We start from the raw sequence: 20,986 nt of genomic DNA on the forward strand, positions 1-20,986 counted from the left end.
GGTCTGAAAGTAGACTTTAACAGAAGTTAAATATACTTCGTAATATTTTAGAGCGCAGGGTGCCTATTTTTACAGTACATCAGTGCACCTCAGGGCGGTGTTCATCAGGTACCTAAGCGATATTACCTCAGGGTGCCGCTGTAACCAGGAGCGCAGATCTGACGGTCACAGCCTGATGTAGCTCTACATTAACAATAATATTAATTGCTTACACTTATATAACGCTTTTCTGGACGCTCCACTCAAAGCGCTTTACAGGTCATGGGGATCCCCTCCACCAGCACCAGTGTGTACCCCCACCTGGATGAGGCGCCAGTCCGCTCCCCACACCCCAGCTCTCAGTGGGGAGGAGAGCAGAGTGATGGAGCCAGTTCAGAGAGGGGGGTTATTAGGAGGCCATGATGGGTAAAGGCCAGGGGGGGGGAATTTGGCCAGGACACCGGGGTAACACCCCTACTCTTTTCAAGAAACACCCTGGGATTTTTAATGACCACAGACAGTCAGGACCTCGGTTTTACGTCTCATCTGAAGGACGGCGCCTGTTTTACAGTCTAGTGTCCCCGTCACTATACTGGGGCATTAAGACCCACACAGACCGCATTACATGCACCAATATTCCAATGTATTTTTTTATAGCGCCTTTCACAACAAGGTTGCCCCCCAGGGCGCCAACAAGCAGGGGATCGTTAGCAATGAAACACCGGAATGTATCTATACCGCTGCGCTGTATGAGTTAGCGATGTTTTTTAAAAAAAAACTACTGCGTTGCGAGGAATTGCGATACGTCCCACCCCCTGCGTCCGCTGTGCTTTCCTGAGCTCCCAACCCAACCGGTAGCAGGAGTTTGCGTAGTTACCAAGGTTTAACAAGAGAGGGGAGTCCGCAGGGCATTTGGATGAGCAGCAACAAGTGAAAACGACCAAGAGCCAGCTTTCACCGTCTCTCTAGCTGCACACACGGGCGCTGCTGGAGCTGAACCCGCCGCGGACGCGATGTCGGACCCAGGTTAGCCTCGCCCTGTTGGACGCCGGTGTCCTCATTTCGGACTTATCGGGGAGGGCGGGGAGTTTCACACATCCGAACCGCTGCTTCCCTCACTGCAGGCGGAAGCTAAGACAGCGATCTGTAGCGAAACGGGAGGGTTTCACCCCTGAAGTTGTGACAGACGGACCTGTATTCCACATATGCGCGAACATGGCTTGGTTTTGGCCCGATCGCTTGAGGCAGTCGCTATAGGAGGCAACAAATCTTAAGCATTTTTGTGTCAACTTGGCCCGGAGTTGTGTATTTCCGCGATATAAGATGAGTTCTATGTTGCAAGAGGCGCCGGCTGTGAACACGGCTCGCTCGGACTATGATTTGATCTCATTCAAATTGAACAACCGCTACCGATCGCCCGTTCAGACGTTTTCACCAAAAAATCACTCCCACCCACCTTGAAGTATATATGCATTTGTGTGTTTAACGCCGCAGGTGGGTGAATCGGCCGTTTCGTTTTGCGGTTTAATACTCAAATTTTCCACCTGGGTCCAGAGCGGCTGTATTTCCGTCCCCTGCTAGTTCCGACAGTAGGCTGTTGAATTAATGTGCAGCTGGGAGCGACTGAGCACTTTCCTGACTTCAACACACGGTGTGGCACAGTAGCTCGGGTGGGGAGCCGCGTCAGCAGGCGTAGTCTGCAAAGGAGCGAGTAATAGGTTTATTCCCGGCTGAAAGGAGAAGACAGAAATCGCAACGTTTCGGCTGTGAAGCCTTCTTCAGGTGTAGGACAGTGTGGTGAAGTCTTGCGAATGGCAATCCTACCGCGAAACGTACTGCTCTCGCTCACCTTAACATTCACAGTCTCCATCTCGACATTCAAACGTGTACAGTATGTTGTGGGTCGCCTTTCAGAGAAGAGCATCATTGTGGTCTTCATAAATGAGTTGTTATTATTAATATTATTAATAATGTTCGCATATCCCAGTAAGTCGAGGCGGAAGCTGCAAGGGTTAACAACTGTTGTTTTAAACCACCGCTCTGTCAGTGTGTCGTAGCATCACGCCCTCAAAGATTTAGGGACGGTAGTGATTTTTATACCCGAGACGAGCGCCCCCTGGTGTTCATGTTCCACCACAATGACGAGGAAAAACGGACCCATCCAGCTTCAAACGGGTTCTGGCAAGTCAGGGGCGCCGGGGAAACCGGATCTTATCCCAGCAAGCAACGGGCACACGGCAGGGTACACCCTGGACGGGACGCCAGTCCATCACAGGACGCACAGAGACACTCGCACCAGGGCCAGTTTTCCCAGAAACTAATGAAACCACCAGCATGTCTTTGCACTGTGGGAGGAAACTCATGGAAAAATAGGCAGAACGTGCAAACTCCACCCAGACAGATGCCCACGAATGGAACCCAGGGCCCAGGTGCTGCAAGGCAACAAGACTAACCACCCTGTCAACTCTCTTTCTATTTAATTTGTAATCATTTAGTTTTGTAATAATAATAATAATCATAATAATTGCTCACACTTATATAGCGCCTTTCTGGACACTCCACTCAAAGCGCTTTACAGGTCATGGGGATCCCCTCCACCACCACCAGTGTGTACCCCCACCTGGGTGAGGCGCCAGTCCGCTCCCCACACCCCAGCTCTCAGTGGGGAGGAGAGCAGAGTGATGGAGCCAGTTCAGAGAGGGGGAGTTATTAGGAGGCCATGATGGGTAAAGGCCAGGGGGGAAATTTGGCCAGGACACCGGGGTGACACCCCTACTCTTCTCGAGAAACGCCCTGGGATTTTTAATGACCACAGAGAGTCAGGACCTCGGTTTGACGTCTCATCCGAAGGACGGCGCCTGTTTACAGTCTAGTGTCCCCCGTCACTATACTGGGGCATCAGGACCCACACAGACCGCAGGGTGAGCGCCCCCTGCTGGCCCCACTAACACCTCTTCCAGCAGCAGCCTCAGCTTTCCCAGGAGGCTCCCCTCCAGGTACTGACCAGGCTCACACCTGCTCTGTGGTCCCTGCAGGCAAAGTGATCTCCTATTCCGAGCTCAAGGCCCTCCTGGGGAAGAGCCCGGACCTGCTGCTGGTTGACGTGCGCACCCAAGAGGAGGTGGACAAGGGGAAAATTCCAGGCTCTATCCACATTCCCGGTAAGTCTCCTACAGCCCGGCTCTTGAATACACAAGGCAGGTCCTAACGAGGGGGGGCATTCAGCCATATCGAGCCCATTCTTGAACAATAAACAGGGTGTCGGCTTCAACAGCCTGGCTGTGCAGCTTGTTCCACACCCCCACCTTCCTCTGTGTAAAGAAGGACCTCCTGTCCTGACTGGAGGGTCTCACCCAGCTGTGTCTTGAGAGCAGCCAGGGTAGGGGCTTCAACCACAGGGCTGGGCAGCTTGTTCCCCACCCCCACCACCCTTTGTGTAAAGAAGGGCCTCCTGTCCCGACTGGAGGATCTCACCCAGCTGTGTCTTGAAAGCAGCCAGGGTAGGGGCTTCAACCACAGGACTGGGCAGCGTGTTCCACACCCCCACCTCCCTTTGTGTAAAGTGATGCCTCCTGTCTTGACCGATGGATGGCATCCAGCCATTTCTTAGAAAGCAGCCGGGACAGAGGAGTTTTAAAGCCCCCTCCCTGGTCTGGATTTATGTTTTTTGACCTTTTTCTGTAAAAAAATGTGTAACATTCTGAGCCAGAAGACCATGACTAACATCATCTGGGTTTCTCACAGGCTAGAGCACAGCTGGGCCTTTCATATATACTGTCAACTCCCTTCAAAGAAAGATCAAAGAAATCAATAACCAATAAAAAACTCAAATCTGAGCGATAATGTAAGTCCCGCACCTATCGCAGTGTTTTGCTCACTTTCCACCCAGAAGCCTGAGGACTCTTAAGTATAAATGAGCAAAAACCTAGTGTTAAGGACTGTTTTTTTAAAACTTTTAGGTTAGATACTGAAATTAAAAGTGAATTCATATTTAAGTGCCCACACTTAATTTATGATGTTACTGAAGCTTCATCAGGGGATAATGAATACTCATTTAACATTTGATTACTTATAAAATTAGTAATTGGGGTGGAGTGGTGGCTCTGTGGCTCAGGATCTGCACCTGTGGCTGGGAGGTTGCCAGTTCAAATCCCGTGGCTGGCAGAGGAATCCTACTCCGTTGGGCCCCTGAGCAAGGCCCTTCACCCCAACTGCTCCAGGGGTGCTGTATAAATGGCCGACCCTGCTCTCTGACCCCCAGCTTCTCTCTCGCTGTCTGTGTGTCTCCTGGAGAGCAAGCTGGGGTCTGCGAAAAGACACATTCCTAATGTAAGAAATTGTATATGGCTGATAAAATGATCTGATCTTAAAATGACATATAAAGTCAATGATTTAATTAAATAAATGGAATTTGGTTTTGTTTGACTATATTTCCATTCCCTTATGATCTCACGTGACTTCCTTTCATGTTTTTATCACTGTGAAGGTGCCCTGAGCTTATGCTCGGCCTCACTGCGTGCCCGCTTGCTTTAATCTCGTCTATCCAAAAAGGCCTCGTACCCGGAACCCCACCCTCGTCCCCGTTTCTTCCGGATACCAGGGACTGTACTGTACCGGGACTGTCTGACCTCCCAGCTCTGCAGTTCTCTTTGTAATGCAGTGGCGCGTTTCCTCTCCCGCCCTGTAGTGGGCGCTGTGGAGCGGGAGCTGGCCCTGGACCCGGCGGCCTTCCAGGACAAGTACGGCGTGCAGAAGCCCCCCCCGGCCGCCCCTCAGCTCGTCTTCCACTGTCAGATGGGTCGCCGAGGAGCAACGGCCACAGAGACAGCACGCGCCCTCGGATTCGAGAAGTATGCTTTCCTGGCGATCCATTTCGCCCTGTGCCTCTTAAAGCTATTTCAGTACAGGCCTTACAATCAGCTGCTGAGCCGCTAATTTGCTCCTTCTATCTGATTAATTAATCATGTTGGTTCGATTTGGTTATTAATTGATTAGCAAGCCACATCTGGGATGGATCACCCCATCCGACAGCACCCTGTCACTGGATTAGAGGGTGTCGATGAGGAATTGCTGTCGTTGGTGATAGAGGGCGCCTCCTACTGGTCGACGCCAGGAAGTACTCCCGACAGCTTTGGTCTATGAGTTGGAGCTGGGGTCTCCTCAGAGTTTCCCCCGGGAAAGATCAGGGTTCTCCCAGGGTGGGGATGACCAGTAGGTGTGTTGGGAAGAGCGCCTCCTACTGGTGGACACTGAGAATACCGATCGGGTCAGTTCAGGCTTAGCTCGTGGGATGACTGAAAGTTGTTATTGCAGTTATGTCATGTAAGTAGTGATGAAACTAATTCAGTTCATCTTCGGCAGGGAAACCAGGATATAATCTTGAGAGGAAACGGTATTTGAAGTTTCTTAAGGGAAACTTGCTCTCCAGTGCATCACAGTGCACGCCACCTGGTGTTTTTTCCTGCTGCTTCTTGAGTCCTTCGTAACTGAGGGCGTTTTCTCTCTCTCTCTCTCTCTCGTTACTTTCAGGGCCCGGAATTATGCTGGCGGGTATAAGGAGTGGGCAGAGAAGGAGAGGTGCTGAAGCTGTCAGCATCGCTATAAAAACCTGGCGGGTTTCTGGATCTCCGTATTCCGAACTTGCAACCTAGCAAAAGTGATCAACACACACACTGCTGTGGAAATGCCTTGAAGAGCTCTAATAATAATAATTAATAATTGCTTACACTTATATAGTGCTTTTCTGGACACTCCACTCAAAGCGCTTTACAGGTCATGGGGATCCCCTCCACCCCCAGCAGTGTGTACCCCCACCTGGGTGAGGCGCCAGTCCGCTCCCCACACCCCAGCTCTCAGTGGGGAGGAGAGCAGATGAAGCCAATTCATAGATTGATTCACAATAGCAGATGCACGTTTTCAGCGTCAAAAATGTACCTACTGTAACAGTTTCACTCGAGTTTTCTAGCATTTTGAACAGCTCTGATCTAGTACTGCTGCTCGGTGTGGGGAAAACTAGGTTTCAAATGTCATCAAGTTAAATCTCAAATTCCCTTCGGCAAGACTGCTTAACGACGTGGTCACAAGATACACTACTAATGAGCGGCCAGCAGAAAGTGTTGCAGTGGCTGATCGCACCGGGTTTAACCCTCTGATTTAATTGGCTCGTAGGCGGGTGTCCTCATTAACAGCGTCCTCTCCTCTCTACACGTTTAGAAAATTTAAAAGGCTTCTTGCTGGGCTGGAAAGACACAGGTCAGGACAGTCTGTTAGCATGAAGCATGAAATTGCAGTAGGCGATACCAGAGGCAGGGTGTAATCCGAATTCACGAGCGCATTCAGTAATTAACGAGAAACCGTAATTAACGAGCCCAGGACAGCTGCCCTAACAAGTACAGTATAAGAACTTCCTGAGCGCCGTATCCGGAAGGAATAGGATGAAGATTCGTGTTGCTTTGACTACAGAGCCTTCCGATATTGCTGATCGGTCAACACTGTTGTCTTCAATTAGGCTGTGAAGCTCTTAGCTTCTAGCAGGAATGTCGCCTTTAAATTTTATCTATATGTAATATGATTCTTCACAGCAAAGAGAAACTAGAGCCAAGACACGGTTTTAGTCTCTTTAAGCCTGAAATTACCAAATGCAAAATATCCCAGACATCTGCACAGCAGTGTGTATGTTCACGAGGTCTGGAGATGCTAAAACGTCCTTATTTTAGATTGTTAAACTGGAACTGAAATAAAGCCATTTTCCGTTCTGGACATCTGGTTGGTTGTTTTTGTTCGACGGGCTTGACAAAACAAAACGAACGTTTTGTATTCCATACCGAAAAGAAACGAGACACCGTCGTGGTTGAGAAGAAGCCGGCCATGTTTTCTGTTTTTACTTTGGTCTTGGCACGGTTTCTCTCTCTTTTTAAAACACCTTCACCCTCTACCGCCCCTGGATCACAATCCGGTGTTTCTCCGACGCTGCGCGGCGTGTCGGAAAGCCGAGCTGGTGGCTGCTGTCGGGGCGGATCTGTTGCGACGTTTTTTTTTCTGTCTTTCTCTCCTGCTGGTTCTCTATAATCTTTTTTTTTTCCCCTTGGTAGGTTTTCCCCTCTTTGGATCTTTGAGTCCTGGTGCGCTGTCTGCTTTCTCTTCCCGAGTTTTTTTTTTCCTTCATTAGTCTGCTCGAGCCGTTTAGGTATGGAAGCGACTTAGTATCTCAGAATTGCGACTTAGTAAATTCTTTAGCTCAGCTGGCAAGACCTGGGTTCGAGCCCATGCAGTGAGGCACGAAGTAGGGTGGGAGAGGCGAGGGCACCAGCTCTAGAACCCGAATCCGTTACAATAACAAGAGGACAATGAAATGTGGGCTTTTTCGAAGTCGCCAATGTGAGATATAAAGTCGTAATGCTGAGTTTTTAAGTCGCAATTCTGAGTTACTAAGTGGCAATTCTGAGATACCATAGCGCGTTTTTTTTTTACTCCCTAAAGGGCTTCCATAGGTTTAGTCCAAACTTTCGCTCCGCTTGGACTTAAGCGTCTTGGGTGGGTGAATTTGTTTTGTTCCTTTACGGTTCTGCTTCTGAAGTATAACCTTCCTCCCCCCGTCTCTGCCCCCCTCGGTTCATCGCAAGCTCTGCCACCTTTCTTTAACGTAGCCCTTTTCTAATATTTTAAACCCTTCCCTTTTGGCTCTCTCTTTTAAATCGCCTTTAGGCCTTGAACTGGGCTAAATTTTTATTTTTTTGAAGAGTATTCTGTCATTAGAAAGTGCAGTGTTGAACGGTGTTCTCCATGAGCATTGTTTCAGGGTTAAATAGGTTAAGAGTCAGGAATAGCCCATACATATTAGCTGTAACAGTTAAAAATGCCAGTGCATTACGTGCCAAACGCAACAGTTTGAAAAGCTGAAGCCTTTTTTTTTTGCTTTTAAGTCATCATTCCCATTTAGGGCAAAGCAGTGCAGAGAGCCATATGGGCAAGAAACAAATTGTGAAGATGATATTGAAATATCACTTTTCCTAAAAATGCTTTCTGTCCTAGAATACAACCATGCCATCAAACATCCTCCATGTTTTTTAATTATCCTAACCCTAGCTAAGGGTTTGACTAAAATCCGATCAAGTCCGTTGCCTTCAGCAGTTGGTTGAAAGGGATCGGATCAATAAGACGATCTCCTCTCCTCAAGATGAAATGTTTCCCTCCAACTTCCTCCTTTGCCACTCTGATGGTGCTGCAGCCTGCCTGCTCGGATGTCGTCCCTAGGGGGCGCTCTTACAGACGGGGGGGAGCTCGATTTCAGCTGCCACACCCCTCTTTCCTGACGCTTCCTCGTCCTACAGGCGTCTGGGTCCCTGTCAGGTGGTCTTCAGCCACACCCGGGAGGTAGCAGGTGGTCAGAGAGCTGTACCAGATCGCCATCATTACGGAAATAAGCTCTCTGTAATGACAAGAAACACCTGCCTTTGCATTTAATAATAATGATGATGTTGCTTTATCGTCCCTATACAATGTCTTGCATTAGGAATTCGTCTTTTCACAGACTCCAGCTTGCTCTCCATGAGACACACAGACAGGGAGAGAAGCTGGGGGTCAGAGTGCAGGGTTAGTCATTTATACAGCACCCCTTGAGCAGCTGGGGTGAAGGGCCTTGCTCAGGGGCCCAACAGAGTAGGATGTCTCTGCCAGCTGCCGGATTTGAACCGGCAACCTTCCAGTCGCAGGCACAGATCCTTAACCACAGAGCCACCAAAGAGATGTATAGCCAATTTGAACCAAGATCTTCGCCGACCACAGTCCGTTCGGGAGATGTGAACCCCGACTCTCACCGACCGCAGACCAGCACCCTTCACGACAAGCCACAGCGCCACAATTGTCTCGCGTTTGCCCGCATTTGTCTCAGGCGGCCCTCCTCCAGCCTTGCAGGTGCCCCTGGGCTGATGCCTCCTGGGTGGGGTTCAAGCCTCCAATGGCCGGGAGGCCTGCCCGTTGACCAAGCAGGTTAAGCCAGTCGCACAGTATCGCACCAAGAATTCCACGCGCTCACTCCTTGGATGTTGGTGTCCCCGGTGAGCTATCGATGACACCTCAACACTTCACCGTTCCCAGCTTGATTTTAAAAGCCGGCATCCTTATGCTCCAGTGCTACAGCTTGAAGGCTATTGGGATGTGAGATTGAGTCCCGCACGTCAACATTAACGTTCGCCAATTAATTCTTATTTATAATCATCTTCATCATTTTACACTTCTATAGCGCCTTTCGGGACCCTCCACTCTGAGCTCTTTCCAGGTCATGGGGATCCCCCTCCACCCCCCAGCAGTGTGCAGCCCCACCCGGATGAGGCGCCAGTCCGCTCCCCACACACCAGCTCTCAGTGGGGAGGAGAGCAGAGTGATGGAGCCAGTTCAGAGAGGGGGGTTATTACGAGTCCATGACGGGTAAAGGCCAGGGAGGAAATTTGGCCAGGACACCGGGGTAACACCCCTACTCTTCTCGAGAAACGCCCTGGGATTTTTAATGACCACAGAGAGTCAGGACCTCGGTTTTACGTCTCATCTGAAGGACGGCGCCTGTTTACAGTCTAGTGTCCCCCGTCACTATACTGGGGCATTAGGACCCACACAGACCGCAGGGTGAGCACCCCCTGCTGGCCCCACTAACACCTCTTCCAGCAGCAGCCTCAGCTTTCCCAGGAGTCTCCCCTCCAGGTACTGACCAGGCTCACACCTGCTGAGTCTCCAGTGGGGCTGCGGGTTTGTCCTTTCTCTTGTACTAATGCAGTAGCTCCAAGGTTCTGCACTGTATTTCCTGTGCTTCTAGCTCTGTTTACGTTACTTTAAGCGACACACTGACGGCAGACTCTTGCAAGAAGACACGGGCTGTATTTTGACACTTTATTGGCAAAAACGTGGAAAAGTGCAAGTCTAACAGTCAATAATAAGACTGAAGATTTAACGAGAGGGAGCAGTAAAAAAAAAAGTAGGAATCCCATATAGAAATGCAGCATAAAAAATATTCAAAATGCCCTTTATTTCCAAAGTCAGCATTTCACTTTGTCTGTGACAGGTGCAGATCAGCTTTAGGCTGCTAACAATGTTTTTTTTTTTAAAAGCAAGTTTTACAGATTTTTAAGGTGCAGATCTAGCAAGAGAACACAGAAGAGAAATGACATCTTTTCACAGGATCTTTTTCATCTTGCCTATGGCTTCTCCCCTAGAGTAGAAGGAGTAAGAAAAAAGACGAGACTCTTATTTCACATGCTGTGCGTTAAAACAACCCAGGAGACAGGCACTGTTGTTCAAAAGCTAGAGATATTATTCTCCATCAGGCTTTCTGCTGAGTACTTTTCCAACTTGGTGTGGAAACAGTCCGGATCTGTTACCGTTAGGGGCAATTAAACACGATTTTTTTTAGCTTACAGTGGATTACAAAGGATCTGTACCCTGCAGTACAAAAAAGCAGCCTTTTATCATGATCTGCAGAGAAGAGCAAAAAAATGTTAATGATGAGGGATTGCCTGTCAATTAGGCCTGGTTGATTCATGCAATTGAACAGCTACTGCAATACTTCCTATTGGCTGCATATGTACTGTATAGTTCACCTTGAGTATTCAAAGACTCGACTGCAATGTACAGTAAATTAAAGGTTTAGAAGCCTCACCAGAGTGCACTTGCATGGATAACATCCCAAATTGCTAGAATAACTGAAAACACAACTGAGTCTCAAAGCTGGTTCCTGGAGAGTGTGGTGTGTTCTGCTTTTATGCATGGATTCTCCAGCTACGGTGTTCAAGGGAACGTTTCCACAGATCTTTCCTCCCGGCGGCTGTCAGGGTGTATAAAGCTGCCCTAGGACTAGGCTAGGACTGTTAGCCCTTCATTTGCTCGTCTATGGACAGCATGTTGTTCCATTGTAATTTTTGGACAATCAATCTGTATAAACCTTTGCACATATTCTATTGTTTTTACAGTGACTTTGATCATCATATTTTCCACACACCTATGTATTTATTTTATATTTATTTTGTATAATTTTTCCTCTATTCTGATGTCTGTTTTTGATTGTCTTGGGCTGCTGTAACACATCAATTTCCCTTCAGGATCAATAAAGTCTTATCTATCTTATCTTATCTATTTATCTTATGGTCCAAGCTCAGTAAGTCAATCCATTAACCTCATTATGGACTTCATTGAACTAATAAAGGGTTTTTTCGTTTCTTAAGATCTTTCACTGTTGGTTACAGTAGACGTTGGTACACCTCCGAGCCTCGTTAGGAGCACTGTCATTATCCTGTTTTAAATAATTAGAGCAGGTCCTGACACCCCTATTCTAAGTGAAATGTTGGTGCTCGTGTTGCGCATTGGAACTCCTGATTGTGTCTAGGATGTCTGCACTGCAGTGTAAAGAGCAACTGCCCCAAAATGCCTTTTACAGCAATCCACTGCAGGGTGGTTTGAGAGGAGAGAAATAAGTATTACAAAGCTGACCTCAGACTGAAAGAAATTCATATTTTAAAAAAGCATGACACCTGTGCTCAACTGATTAAATACTGCAACACATTTTTTTTTTCATGGATCAGTTATTGGAAATAAAAAAAAAGGTTACAAAACCAACTGAAAATAAGTAATTCAGTGGTTTTCAAAACTATGCATATCTGTCAGAAAGTAAGAATCACAAAGTCCACATACTTCTGATGCCTCTGTGAGCATGAGGTCACAGTTCCCAAAGGGTGACTCTCGTTGTACCAAAGACAGGAAACAACGTGTTGAATTATCAAGCGCCCTGGCATTCTTTAAGTGCTAGTAAAGTATAATAAATTTCTTTTGGTTTTTGAGGGCTCTTGTCTCAGGTGAAATCACACGTCTTGCCTTAAAGCCAGGTCTTCATCCCCGGTCCTGAAGAGTTTCACCAATTCACTGCTTGGAATCCAGCGATGGCGAAAAACCATGTTCACTTGAACCAAGATCCTTTTAATAGGTGATTTCTTTTTTAAATAAAGCACTTAAAAGATCATTTGGCACCAAAAAACAAAAGTGAAGATACAGCATCCCTCCAGCTAGACTCGAGTTCCCTTTAATTAAACCGGTGACCTGCTTCCTTGATTAACTTACAAGTGTCGCCCAGTTGAGAGACGATAAAACAGGCGATTCAAGATGACTTAGTAGACCAACTGTCAGGACATCCTGTGACCCTCGTCCCGCGCCAGAATTCCTGAAAACTTGGAATTCTCTCTTTTACCTGGACCATCATCTCTGGAGTCGAGCTTCCAGTCCAATTTTTTTTACCAGGTAGTCAGGAAAGGGCAGCTCTTGTCTCAAAGTGAGACAGCGCTACGACCTGCCCGGACCTGCTGTGTTCGTTTTTACCTCTGTGCTCGCGGCGGCCGGGTTTTGAAGGAATCGGGCGATTTCAGTCCATCAGTACTGGGAGGGGGGGGGGGACGCCGCCGCCGCCGATCTGAAAAGTCGGTCCGAGCCCCCGGAGCTGCGCGGATCTCCCGAAACTTAGGGGCCCGGGATTTCAGAGTCTTTCGAGACAAGGCACCTACGGGTAACATCCGGCACACGAAGGAACAATCTTGGTCCTCGATGTTTTAAGGTCACAAGGCGGGGGGGGAACAAACTTATTCTGCCAAGGGAAAGAAAATCAGCAGCCCTTTTTATTGGGGGTCTTTGTTTCAGTCTCTGCACTGGTCTTGGAGGGGGGGGAACTGTGGGGGGGAGGGGGGGGTGCCCCCCTCTTTTATCAGCGTCTCTCAGCTCGAGCAGAAAGAGAAATCCGCTAACGGAAGCACTGAATGGAAAGCGTGAGTCCCGCCACCTGGCATTGGCGGACGTGGCCGGGAAATGCGTTTTATTCATGTTTTTGGTGTCTGTCGTACAAGACGTCTGCGCTGCGTCTAGACGGTTTTGCTTCACTCGTCCAAGCGACGATAGGAGAATAGCCCCTTAGGAAGAGGCCTCAAGTTCAGTCAGGATTGCGGGGACGTGTGAGTCGACTCGCCCCGCTGACGGCTCCTTCTGGACGGGCGGCCAATCAGGACGCCGGGTGGCAGTGCCTTCTGGGAGTCGGCCATTTTAAATAAGGTACCTGGGGCGGATGCTACAATCTGTGTGCGGGCTTTTCGGCGTCTCTGCCCTGGTCCCACCCCCTCCCCGACACGACGATAGCCGGGAATCTGTGTCGCCCGTGACCTCTCCCCTCCTCCTCGTCTCGGCAGGGCCCCAGAGGCACCCTGCCACAGGAATGCTGGGAAATGACTGGAAGCAGAAGGACAATGACCTGCTGGGAGACCCGCGAGCTGGACGAGCCTCGAGGGGGGGGGGGAAAGGGTGGGGGGAAGGCAGAGGGGAGCTGGGGAGAATGGAGACAGAGAGAGACGGGGGGGGCGAGGGGGAGAGAGAGCGCAGGCGCCCAGCGGGGGGCGCTAGGGAGCCCGGCCGCGGCGCACGCAGACGTTGGGCTTGGCGGCATGGCTGAAGCCCTGCTTGCACAGGCACTTGTAGGAGCCCGGGACGTTGACGCAGCGGCCGTTCTGGCAGGGGTAGGCCCGCGCGCTCAGCTCCGCGCACTCATCGATGTCTGGGGGGAGGAGAGAGAGAGAGAGATAGAGGGGGGGGGGAGAACACGTGTCAGGGAAAATGTGTGTCCCCACAACCCTGACTTTATCCTACAGAGCCCCCACTGAACCCGTCCCGACAGTCACTGCGGGGGGGCCTGGTTTGGTAGCTTGAATACACGCAACACAGTAAAAACAGACTGAGCAGGACTGTGAAGACCAGCACCATCGCTGGTGCAAAACAGCTACAGAAGGCAGAAACAAGCAGCGCAGAAGACCAGTACAATCACCGCCCGTCATCACCTTGCACAGCAGAGATCAATTCGAACTACACGAAACCTTCCATCCAGATCTATCAATTTAGACCACTTCGATTCAAGTGCAGTACAACTAGGTTATCTTTTATTCCCACAGCCATTAACCTGCTTTATTTGGAGAAAAAAAATCATTGCATATTTTATTTATATTTATATTTTATCTCCTAATGCATGTCTCTTATTAGGTAATGGGTTCATGTGGTGTTAAATGTATTGCGTGCTTTGTTGATTCTGCCTGCAAAGTAAATTTCGGTATCTGGGACAATAACAGGAAGGAAGTTCATTTTTTGGTCCAAAACTTATCCAAAACTAAGCAGCTGTTTGTGTTGGAAGAGCCTGGGGTGGTGGGGGATCCAGCCCAGTTGCTCTCCCTGATCTCTGACCCCTGTTTCAGTGGAAGGTCTCTTAAATGCTGGAGCACTGTTCTGCCATCACTACAGCCAAAAGAGAGGAGAGAGAGATGGCTGATGGGAAAAGACGCAGCAAGGGGGGGAATGATGGAAAGGGAGGAAGGAGGAAGAGAGATGGATGATGGGAAAGGACGCAGCAAGAGGGGGAATGATGGGAAGGGAGGAAGGAAGAAGAGAGATGGATGATGGGAAAGGACGCAGAAAGAGGGGGAATGATGGGAAGGGAGGAAGGAGAGAGGAATTTGGAGGTGGTGTTCTGTAGGGTACCTACCGATGCAGCGCATCCTGGTGTGGTCGAGCCTGAAGCCAGGGTTGCACTCACACATGGTGCCCAGGTAGGAGCGCACGCAACGCCCGTTGGCACAGCTGCACTCGTCCGAGTCCTCTTCTGAACTGTCTCCTTCTGGGAGAGAGGGACAGAGGAGGAGGAGGAGACAAAGAGAAACAGGCGGTGGAGAGAGAGAAAGGGACGATGGGAAAGGGCACAAGGGGGGATGATGGGAGGGGAGAAAGGAGGGAGACGTATAGGAACAGAGAGGAGAGAGGGATGATGGGAAGGGGCACAGCACGAGGGGGGGATGATGGGAAGGGAGAAAGGGGCACATGAGATGGAGCAAGGGAGGGGTGGCAGGAAGACACAAGTAAATGAGAACAAGAGTTAGGGGGAGGGACCACATAGCAATATGCTACCTAGGTACAATTCTGACCCTGGTGTCCCGAACTCTCTCGTACCTTTAACACAGTCAATGTCTTGACTTCATACGAAGTAAAAGACTATATGTATTAACTATACTATAATAAACTACAATTTACTATACTATAATATATACTATATTAAAAAATAACTCTTTAATTGACTAGTCAGGTTGAAATAAAAACCAGAAGGCCCTGCGGGATCTAGGACTGGAGAGCCCTGCTTTAGAGGGATTTAACTGGTCATTAACTTGATGAGACCCAGAATCCAGGAGCACCCAGGCCGTTCGCCCAGTTCTGTGCAGTAACCAAGCCCAGAGGCGTCTGGGGCCGACTGCGCCTGCTCACCGGGCTTGTAGTTGGAGAACGCAGCCAGGAACTCGCCTTCCCCGTCCGACTCGGTGTCCAGGTGCAGCTCGCACAGCCGGTTGAAGATAACTGGCCAGGACAGAAAGGGAGATGGTTGGCCCCCCTGTCCGCCTTGCAAACGAATCGTCCGGGCTTCGCACATTCGTAGACACAGAAAGGCATGCTGGGAGCGAGGGGGCGCAAACCAGAAAACTGCACCCCCGGGTACACCAAGCAGCTTTCCGATCATGCGATGTGTGCTGGGGACCACATTGACGATGGTGACCGGTCATGAATCCATGATTTGAACCGGCACTGATTTTGCAACACAGGGTAACAGTTCTAGCCTGCCTGTACGCATTTCTTACGAACAATACGGTAACAATTTAAAAATATATAATTTTTTTTTTAAAATGGGAACCGTAGTCCCAATTTCTCAGACCGGGTATTGGATCTCGGTGACAAAAATAAATCCACTGACGGTATCGCAAAATTTGACAACATTCCGAATTAGGCACAAAATACTTTTGGGAAAATGCTGGAGAGTCTCCGTGTTGTCGAGGGTTTGCACAAATTGTGACATGAAGCAGCCCTTCCTGCTCACTAGTCCCTGTGATGACTAATGCACTGAGATGTACGAGCGAATAAGTACAGGTTGTGCAGCAGACATTTCACCGCAGAAATGTTCCGGCGAGATCCGCAGGCAGGGTTAACCAGTGAGCAGTATTTGCCATTGAAACCGCCTGGGAGAAAAGAGCAGTATTTCTACTGATTTAGAAGAGCTGAATTCACAAGCCTGCTTGTTTAGTGTCACAGGGCCTAGGTTAGGTTACCCTCATCCTAACCCTAACCTTAGCCCTAGCCCTAGCCCTAGCAGCAGGGCAGGGAATCGTGATAGCTTGACTGCACCCTGGGTTGCTGGGGGAGTCTGCTGTACTTGGAAACTCTACCATGGCGAAGGTGCAGCAGATGGGGGTACCTGAATTGCGTTGGGGGCAGGTGCGGCACTCGGGACCCCAGCCCCGGCCGTAGTGGCAGCAGCACTCGGAGTAGGTGACCCGCAGGCGGTTCTGGGGCATGCTGCAGATCAGGTCCTCGTCCACCTGCAGGAAGCACACGTCCTTGTGGGCAGCAGTGCGGTCTGGTGGAGGACGAGAGGGAGAGAGAGAGAAAGAGACACAGAGACGCCTTACAGGTCTGGGAGCGCCTTCCCAGAATGCCCTCGCTGCGGAAGAACGCTCGCGTCAAGAGCTACTGCGTGTTCTGGGGGCGGCTTGTCAACTTGAACACCTGCTTAGCTTCACCGGCAGCCCCACTGGAGACTCAGCAGGTGTGAGCCTGGCCTGTACCTGGAAGGGAGACTCCTGGGAAAGCTGAGGCTGCTGCTGGAAGAGGTGTTAGTGGGGCCAGCAGGGTGCGCTCACCCTGCGGTCTATGTGGGTCCTAATGCCCCAGTATAATGACGGGGACACTATATTGTAAAAAGGCGCCGTCCTCCGGATGAGACGTAAAACTGAGGTCCTGACTCTCTGTGCGGATTAAAAATCCCAGGGTGTTTCTCGAGAAGAGTAGGGGTGTTACCCCAGTGTCCTGGCCAAATTTCCCCCTGGCCTTTACCCATCATGGCCTCCTAATAACCCCCATCTCTGAACTGGCTCCATCACTCTGCTCTCCTCCCCACTGAGAGCTGGGGTGTGGGGAGCGGACTGGCGCCTCATCCAGGTGGGGCTGCGCACTGCTGGTGGTGGAGGGGGATCCCCATGACCTGTAAAGTGCTATATTGGTGTTGTTATTATTCAAAACGCGTCTCTGAGGAGCAGGCCAGGCCAGATGGCGTCACTGAATCCGTTCTCGAACCCCGGACTCCTTCAGGATCAGCTCTGAAACAAGCCCCCTCACCCGCCTCCCCTCCCAGATCCTGCTGCCCAGCCTTTGCTGACGGAGGCAGCTCTTGACCTCTGGATCGGTCCGGTACAGCGGCCAGGCTGGCGAGACGAGCCGAACAGGTCCGCTCTGCGGTGTCATCTCTGACCTGTTTGCGGCACATTCCTGTATTGACGAATCACCCAGAAGCCAGCAGGCGCGTGCGAGAAACCAAACAGGGCCAACGGGGCTCTTGTGCTCTGGTATGTTCTGTATTAATCGAGGGATTTCAAATCTCCTGAGATTGCATCACTACGACCTTTAACACCTGACATTGATTCGTTTTAGCTAGATTTGTACGGCATACTGCCTTGGACTTTCTATAGGGACCTTCATTCGGATTTGAATCAAGTGTGTAGGATTGGTGTGCAAATCCACACGCATATACCTGTTTGATAAACCTGGTGACATTTTTAGCTGCTGCAACAGTACTTGCATACAGAAGATGTAGGAGAACAGCACTGTTCAGAAGCCGGAGAGAACACCCTGAGAGAGCAGGCAGGCATCTATTTAAGTACCTGAATTACCTTCTGCACCCCTCCAAAGACTGCTGGAACGCACTGGAATTCAATAATGGTGGAGTGTGTGGAAGTGTTGTTGTGCTAGGCTTAAGGAATTGAAAAAAAATGCTTAAAAATCAGCCCTGCATTCTTGTTTTCACGATGCAGATAAATGGTAGACGTATTTCTAAATAGTAAACTGTCACATGGGAATTAATGCTTACTGCCTCATCGCTTCTGGGTCCCGAGTTTGATTTGGGAGTGAGATACCTTCTGGGTGGAGTCTGCACGGTCTGTCCCATGTTCTTGTGAAGAGTGCACGTGTTCTTGCCCCTGCTATTGGGATTCAATCCTGATCGCTCACAGCACAGCGCCCCTCCCTGGACAGGGGATAACTCCTCCACCACGAGAGAGTTCTACATCTTCCACATGGCCTACATTGCGGGGGGGTGATGTGATGTCACTGCTAGATGTGATGTCACTGCTGGAACTGGTTCAGGCGCGCTGAGGCCCATTACAGTCAAACTGGTTGCTTCCTCTTTCTCCCACCTTCCAAAGACCTGGCGTCTCTGAATTTATCCCTGTGTGCTTGTGTGTGGTACATCGGTATGGGGTATCGGTGTATCGGCCTGCCGTAAGCCCTAGGCATCCGGGACTTTCACCAGGAATGAGAGCATTTTTTGGGGGGGAACAGGCGAACCGACAATTTGGGGATCGGATCCTTATAGCCGACAAAACCCACACATTCCACTGGAACAACAGATCCTGAAGTCAACAGACTATCCACCCTATTCACCCAATGCTGACCTTCGTCTTCGCAAATACTGCAGCCTCACTCATGCAGTTTTTGAGCATGCAATAAGTATTCTTGGTTTTTGATACCGAAAACAGTCACGGCCAAGTCAGATTGGAATGTAGAGGGGTGCTCTCTTTCCATGGTGTTAAACTGTGAGGTTAAATGACACGCGCTAAGTTAGGCGTTTCCCCCAGTTCATGGAAACATAAAGAGGTTATAAATGAGAGACAGAGAGCTGGCCTGCCGAGCTCATCGAGTTGCTAGTGGATACAGTAAGCGACCTACTGATCTCCCTTACGAAAACCTTCAATGTGAAGACAATTTCACTGCTTTCCTTAATATACCCCAATCTAGGGTCTGATGTTTATTAAAGTAGTCCGGTCAATTATTTCTTCCAACAAGCACTCTACTGCGTCTGTCCATTTGGACTTTGTCCCTGAGCCCTACATAGGCTCAGAAGTCCTGCTGGCCAGGCCTGTTCCAACCCATAGGGGATCACTGGTGCTCATCATCACCTCTGCCTGTGGTGTAATAGTTCTTTAGATCGACTTATTTGACCTCTTCCCACATCTTTGCTGCTATTTTCAGTTAACAGTACCCAGAAAGGGAGGGTATGGAGGTGCAGTGGCAGGTGTTACTGCCTTACAGCGCTGGGGCCCTGGGTTCAGGTCTGGACTTGGGGTGCTATCTGTGTGGAGTTTGCATGTTCCCCCCCGTTGGCATGGGTTTTCTCTGGGTGCTCCAGTTTCCTCCCACAGTCCAAAGACGTACTGGTCGATGTAACTGGCTTCTGGGAAAACTGGACCTGGTGTGAGTGTGTGTGTGCCCTGTGATGGACTGGTGTCCAGTCCAAGGTGTATCCAGCCTTGTGCCCATTGCATTCTGGGATAGACTCCGGCTCCCACGTGATCCTGAATTGGATGGAGCAGTTAGAAAATGGATGCATGGTTACAAGAACTCCACTGATGAACACACTCCTGTTTTGTATTATTCCTAGTCTTGCTACTGACAGCTACTGTGTATTTAACTTGAAACCTGCCTGCAGGATTGTCGCCTCTCCTTCACATTGAACGGTACTGCTCAGACTCCTAACAGGAGCTCCGTAACGACACTTTCTGTGTGCACATTTCATTACCATGTAAATCCCTAAGATACCAGCACATGTGACCAGAAAACATTTTTAATTATAGATCTATATATATATATAGAACCTATAAATATATATTTTCAGGTCAACAGTAAACTGGTCACTTCATCTTTTGCTAGAAATTTACAAAAAAGATGTAACAGTTTTACAAACTGTAATAACAACACTCTGCTGAGATACAAAGGGTCATAATATTGTTAAGAAGCATCTCCAGGGTGTTTTAATTTTATGAGATATACAGATGTTAAGGAGCTGATGATGTGGTCTTATTATTGTATCTCAGCTTTGAACGAGAAGAGTAAAATGTTCCTCTTTAACTCACATCTTTTTTGGGGGGAACTGAACTTGGCCATTGAGCACAAGCGCTAAAACCATTCCAGAAAATCAATTTAAGTGGAGGAGATGAGAGAAGAATCGCTTTGGGTAGGTATTAAACGACTAGAATCAGTAATGCCACAATGCTGAAGGTAAGCCGAGATGATATTAGGGGTTTTCTAGAAGCAGAATGGTGTACCCAACATGAATATTCGGAGTACACTGTCTACACAAAATACAAATTTATAATTCAGTCAACAGAGCATTTTTCTGACTACCCTGTACATTCAACTAATATACAGCCTCTTCACAAGTCCACCAGATACAAACATCAGACCAGTATATATTCTATACTGTAGTATTGCCTAATATAGTGTTTTTATAAAGTCTAAAATTTGGAATATAGACTACAGGACAACACTTTCAATCAGGGATTTCAAATGGAATTTACAACTACTATGAGAGAACAGTCCTGTCAGGACCACATTCCCCAGAACCCTCTGGGGGAGTGAGCTGCTGCTCTCAAGTCACCTGACCAGTTGCAGGAAGACAACTGGTCAGGTAACGGTTCAAAAACCAGGAAGCAGAGGCGTCCTGTGTCAGTCCGTGTGAATGGATGCCTACTGTCTTGAGAGGCTGAGGGCGGAACCCCTGTCTGCACCAAGGCCTGAGCCAGGTAACTTCTGCTAACTGCTTTTTTTAAACAGTCATCTGTTTAAAAAGTCATCTGATCCATTGTCTTTGGGCGACCAATCAGGTGACGGAGAGCAGCGCCTTACTGCCCCCAGAGGATTCTGGGAAATGCGGTCCCGACAGGCCTACTTATAAGGAGCGCTAACTTAGAAGCATTAACGGCGAGACCGTGATGAAATATTAACCAGGTTCTGCTGTCAACTGGAATGAATAACAACATCATAGTGCTGACCACAGCCTGAATCATGACAGTCCTAACTCAAAACATCAAGTTATGCAACATTGTTTATAACTTTGCATTACATCATTAACAACATT

General features: G+C 49.1%; 2 protein-coding genes across 7 annotated transcripts in view; one reads left to right on the forward strand and one right to left on the reverse strand.

Annotated features, from left to right (window-relative positions):
• Positions 1–784: 784 nt before the first annotated feature.
• On the forward strand, positions 785–6,738 carry LOC148815946 (thiosulfate:glutathione sulfurtransferase-like). The gene is made up of 4 exons (XM_088904761.1): positions 785–1,005; positions 3,015–3,140; positions 4,667–4,829; positions 5,509–6,738. The coding sequence occupies exons 1-4, from the start codon at positions 993–995 to the stop codon at positions 5,561–5,563; spliced, it is 357 nt and encodes a 118-aa protein (XP_088760887.1). The 5' UTR covers positions 785–992; the 3' UTR covers positions 5,564–6,738.
• A 3,109-nt stretch (positions 6,739–9,847) lies between these two features.
• ltbp3 (latent transforming growth factor beta binding protein 3) overlaps positions 9,848–20,986 on the reverse strand; it is a 111,244-nt gene continuing 100,105 nt past the window's right edge. For 5 of the 6 annotated variants that reach the window (XM_088904733.1, XM_088904731.1, XM_088904734.1 and 2 more), the window contains 4 exons: positions 16,274–16,435; positions 15,295–15,384; positions 14,525–14,656; positions 9,848–13,549 (listed from right to left, as the gene is read on the reverse strand). In XM_088904733.1, the coding sequence (XP_088760859.1) occupies positions 13,395–13,549; positions 14,525–14,656; positions 15,295–15,384; positions 16,274–16,435 (539 nt within the window). In that variant the 3' untranslated portion in view covers positions 9,848–13,394. The remainder of the gene's footprint in view (positions 13,550–14,524; positions 14,657–15,294; positions 15,385–16,273; positions 16,436–20,986) is intronic. The other variant, XM_088904729.1, reaches the window with a different exon arrangement.

Source organism: Atractosteus spatula, chromosome 24 (genome assembly GCF_055471065.1).
Source record: "Atractosteus spatula isolate fAtrSpa1 chromosome 24, fAtrSpa1.hap1, whole genome shotgun sequence".
Classification (NCBI taxonomy): domain Eukaryota; kingdom Metazoa; phylum Chordata; class Actinopteri; order Semionotiformes; family Lepisosteidae; genus Atractosteus; species Atractosteus spatula.

Coding starts and splice junctions, on each gene's coding strand:
- LOC148815946 (XM_088904761.1), top strand. Junction 3,141..4,666: donor AGGCTCTATCCACATTCCCG/GTAAGTCTCCTA, acceptor CCCGCCCTGTAG/TGGGCGCTGTGGAGCGGGAG. Junction 4,830..5,508: donor CGCGCCCTCGGATTCGAGAA/GTATGCTTTCCT, acceptor CGTTACTTTCAG/GGCCCGGAATTATGCTGGCG.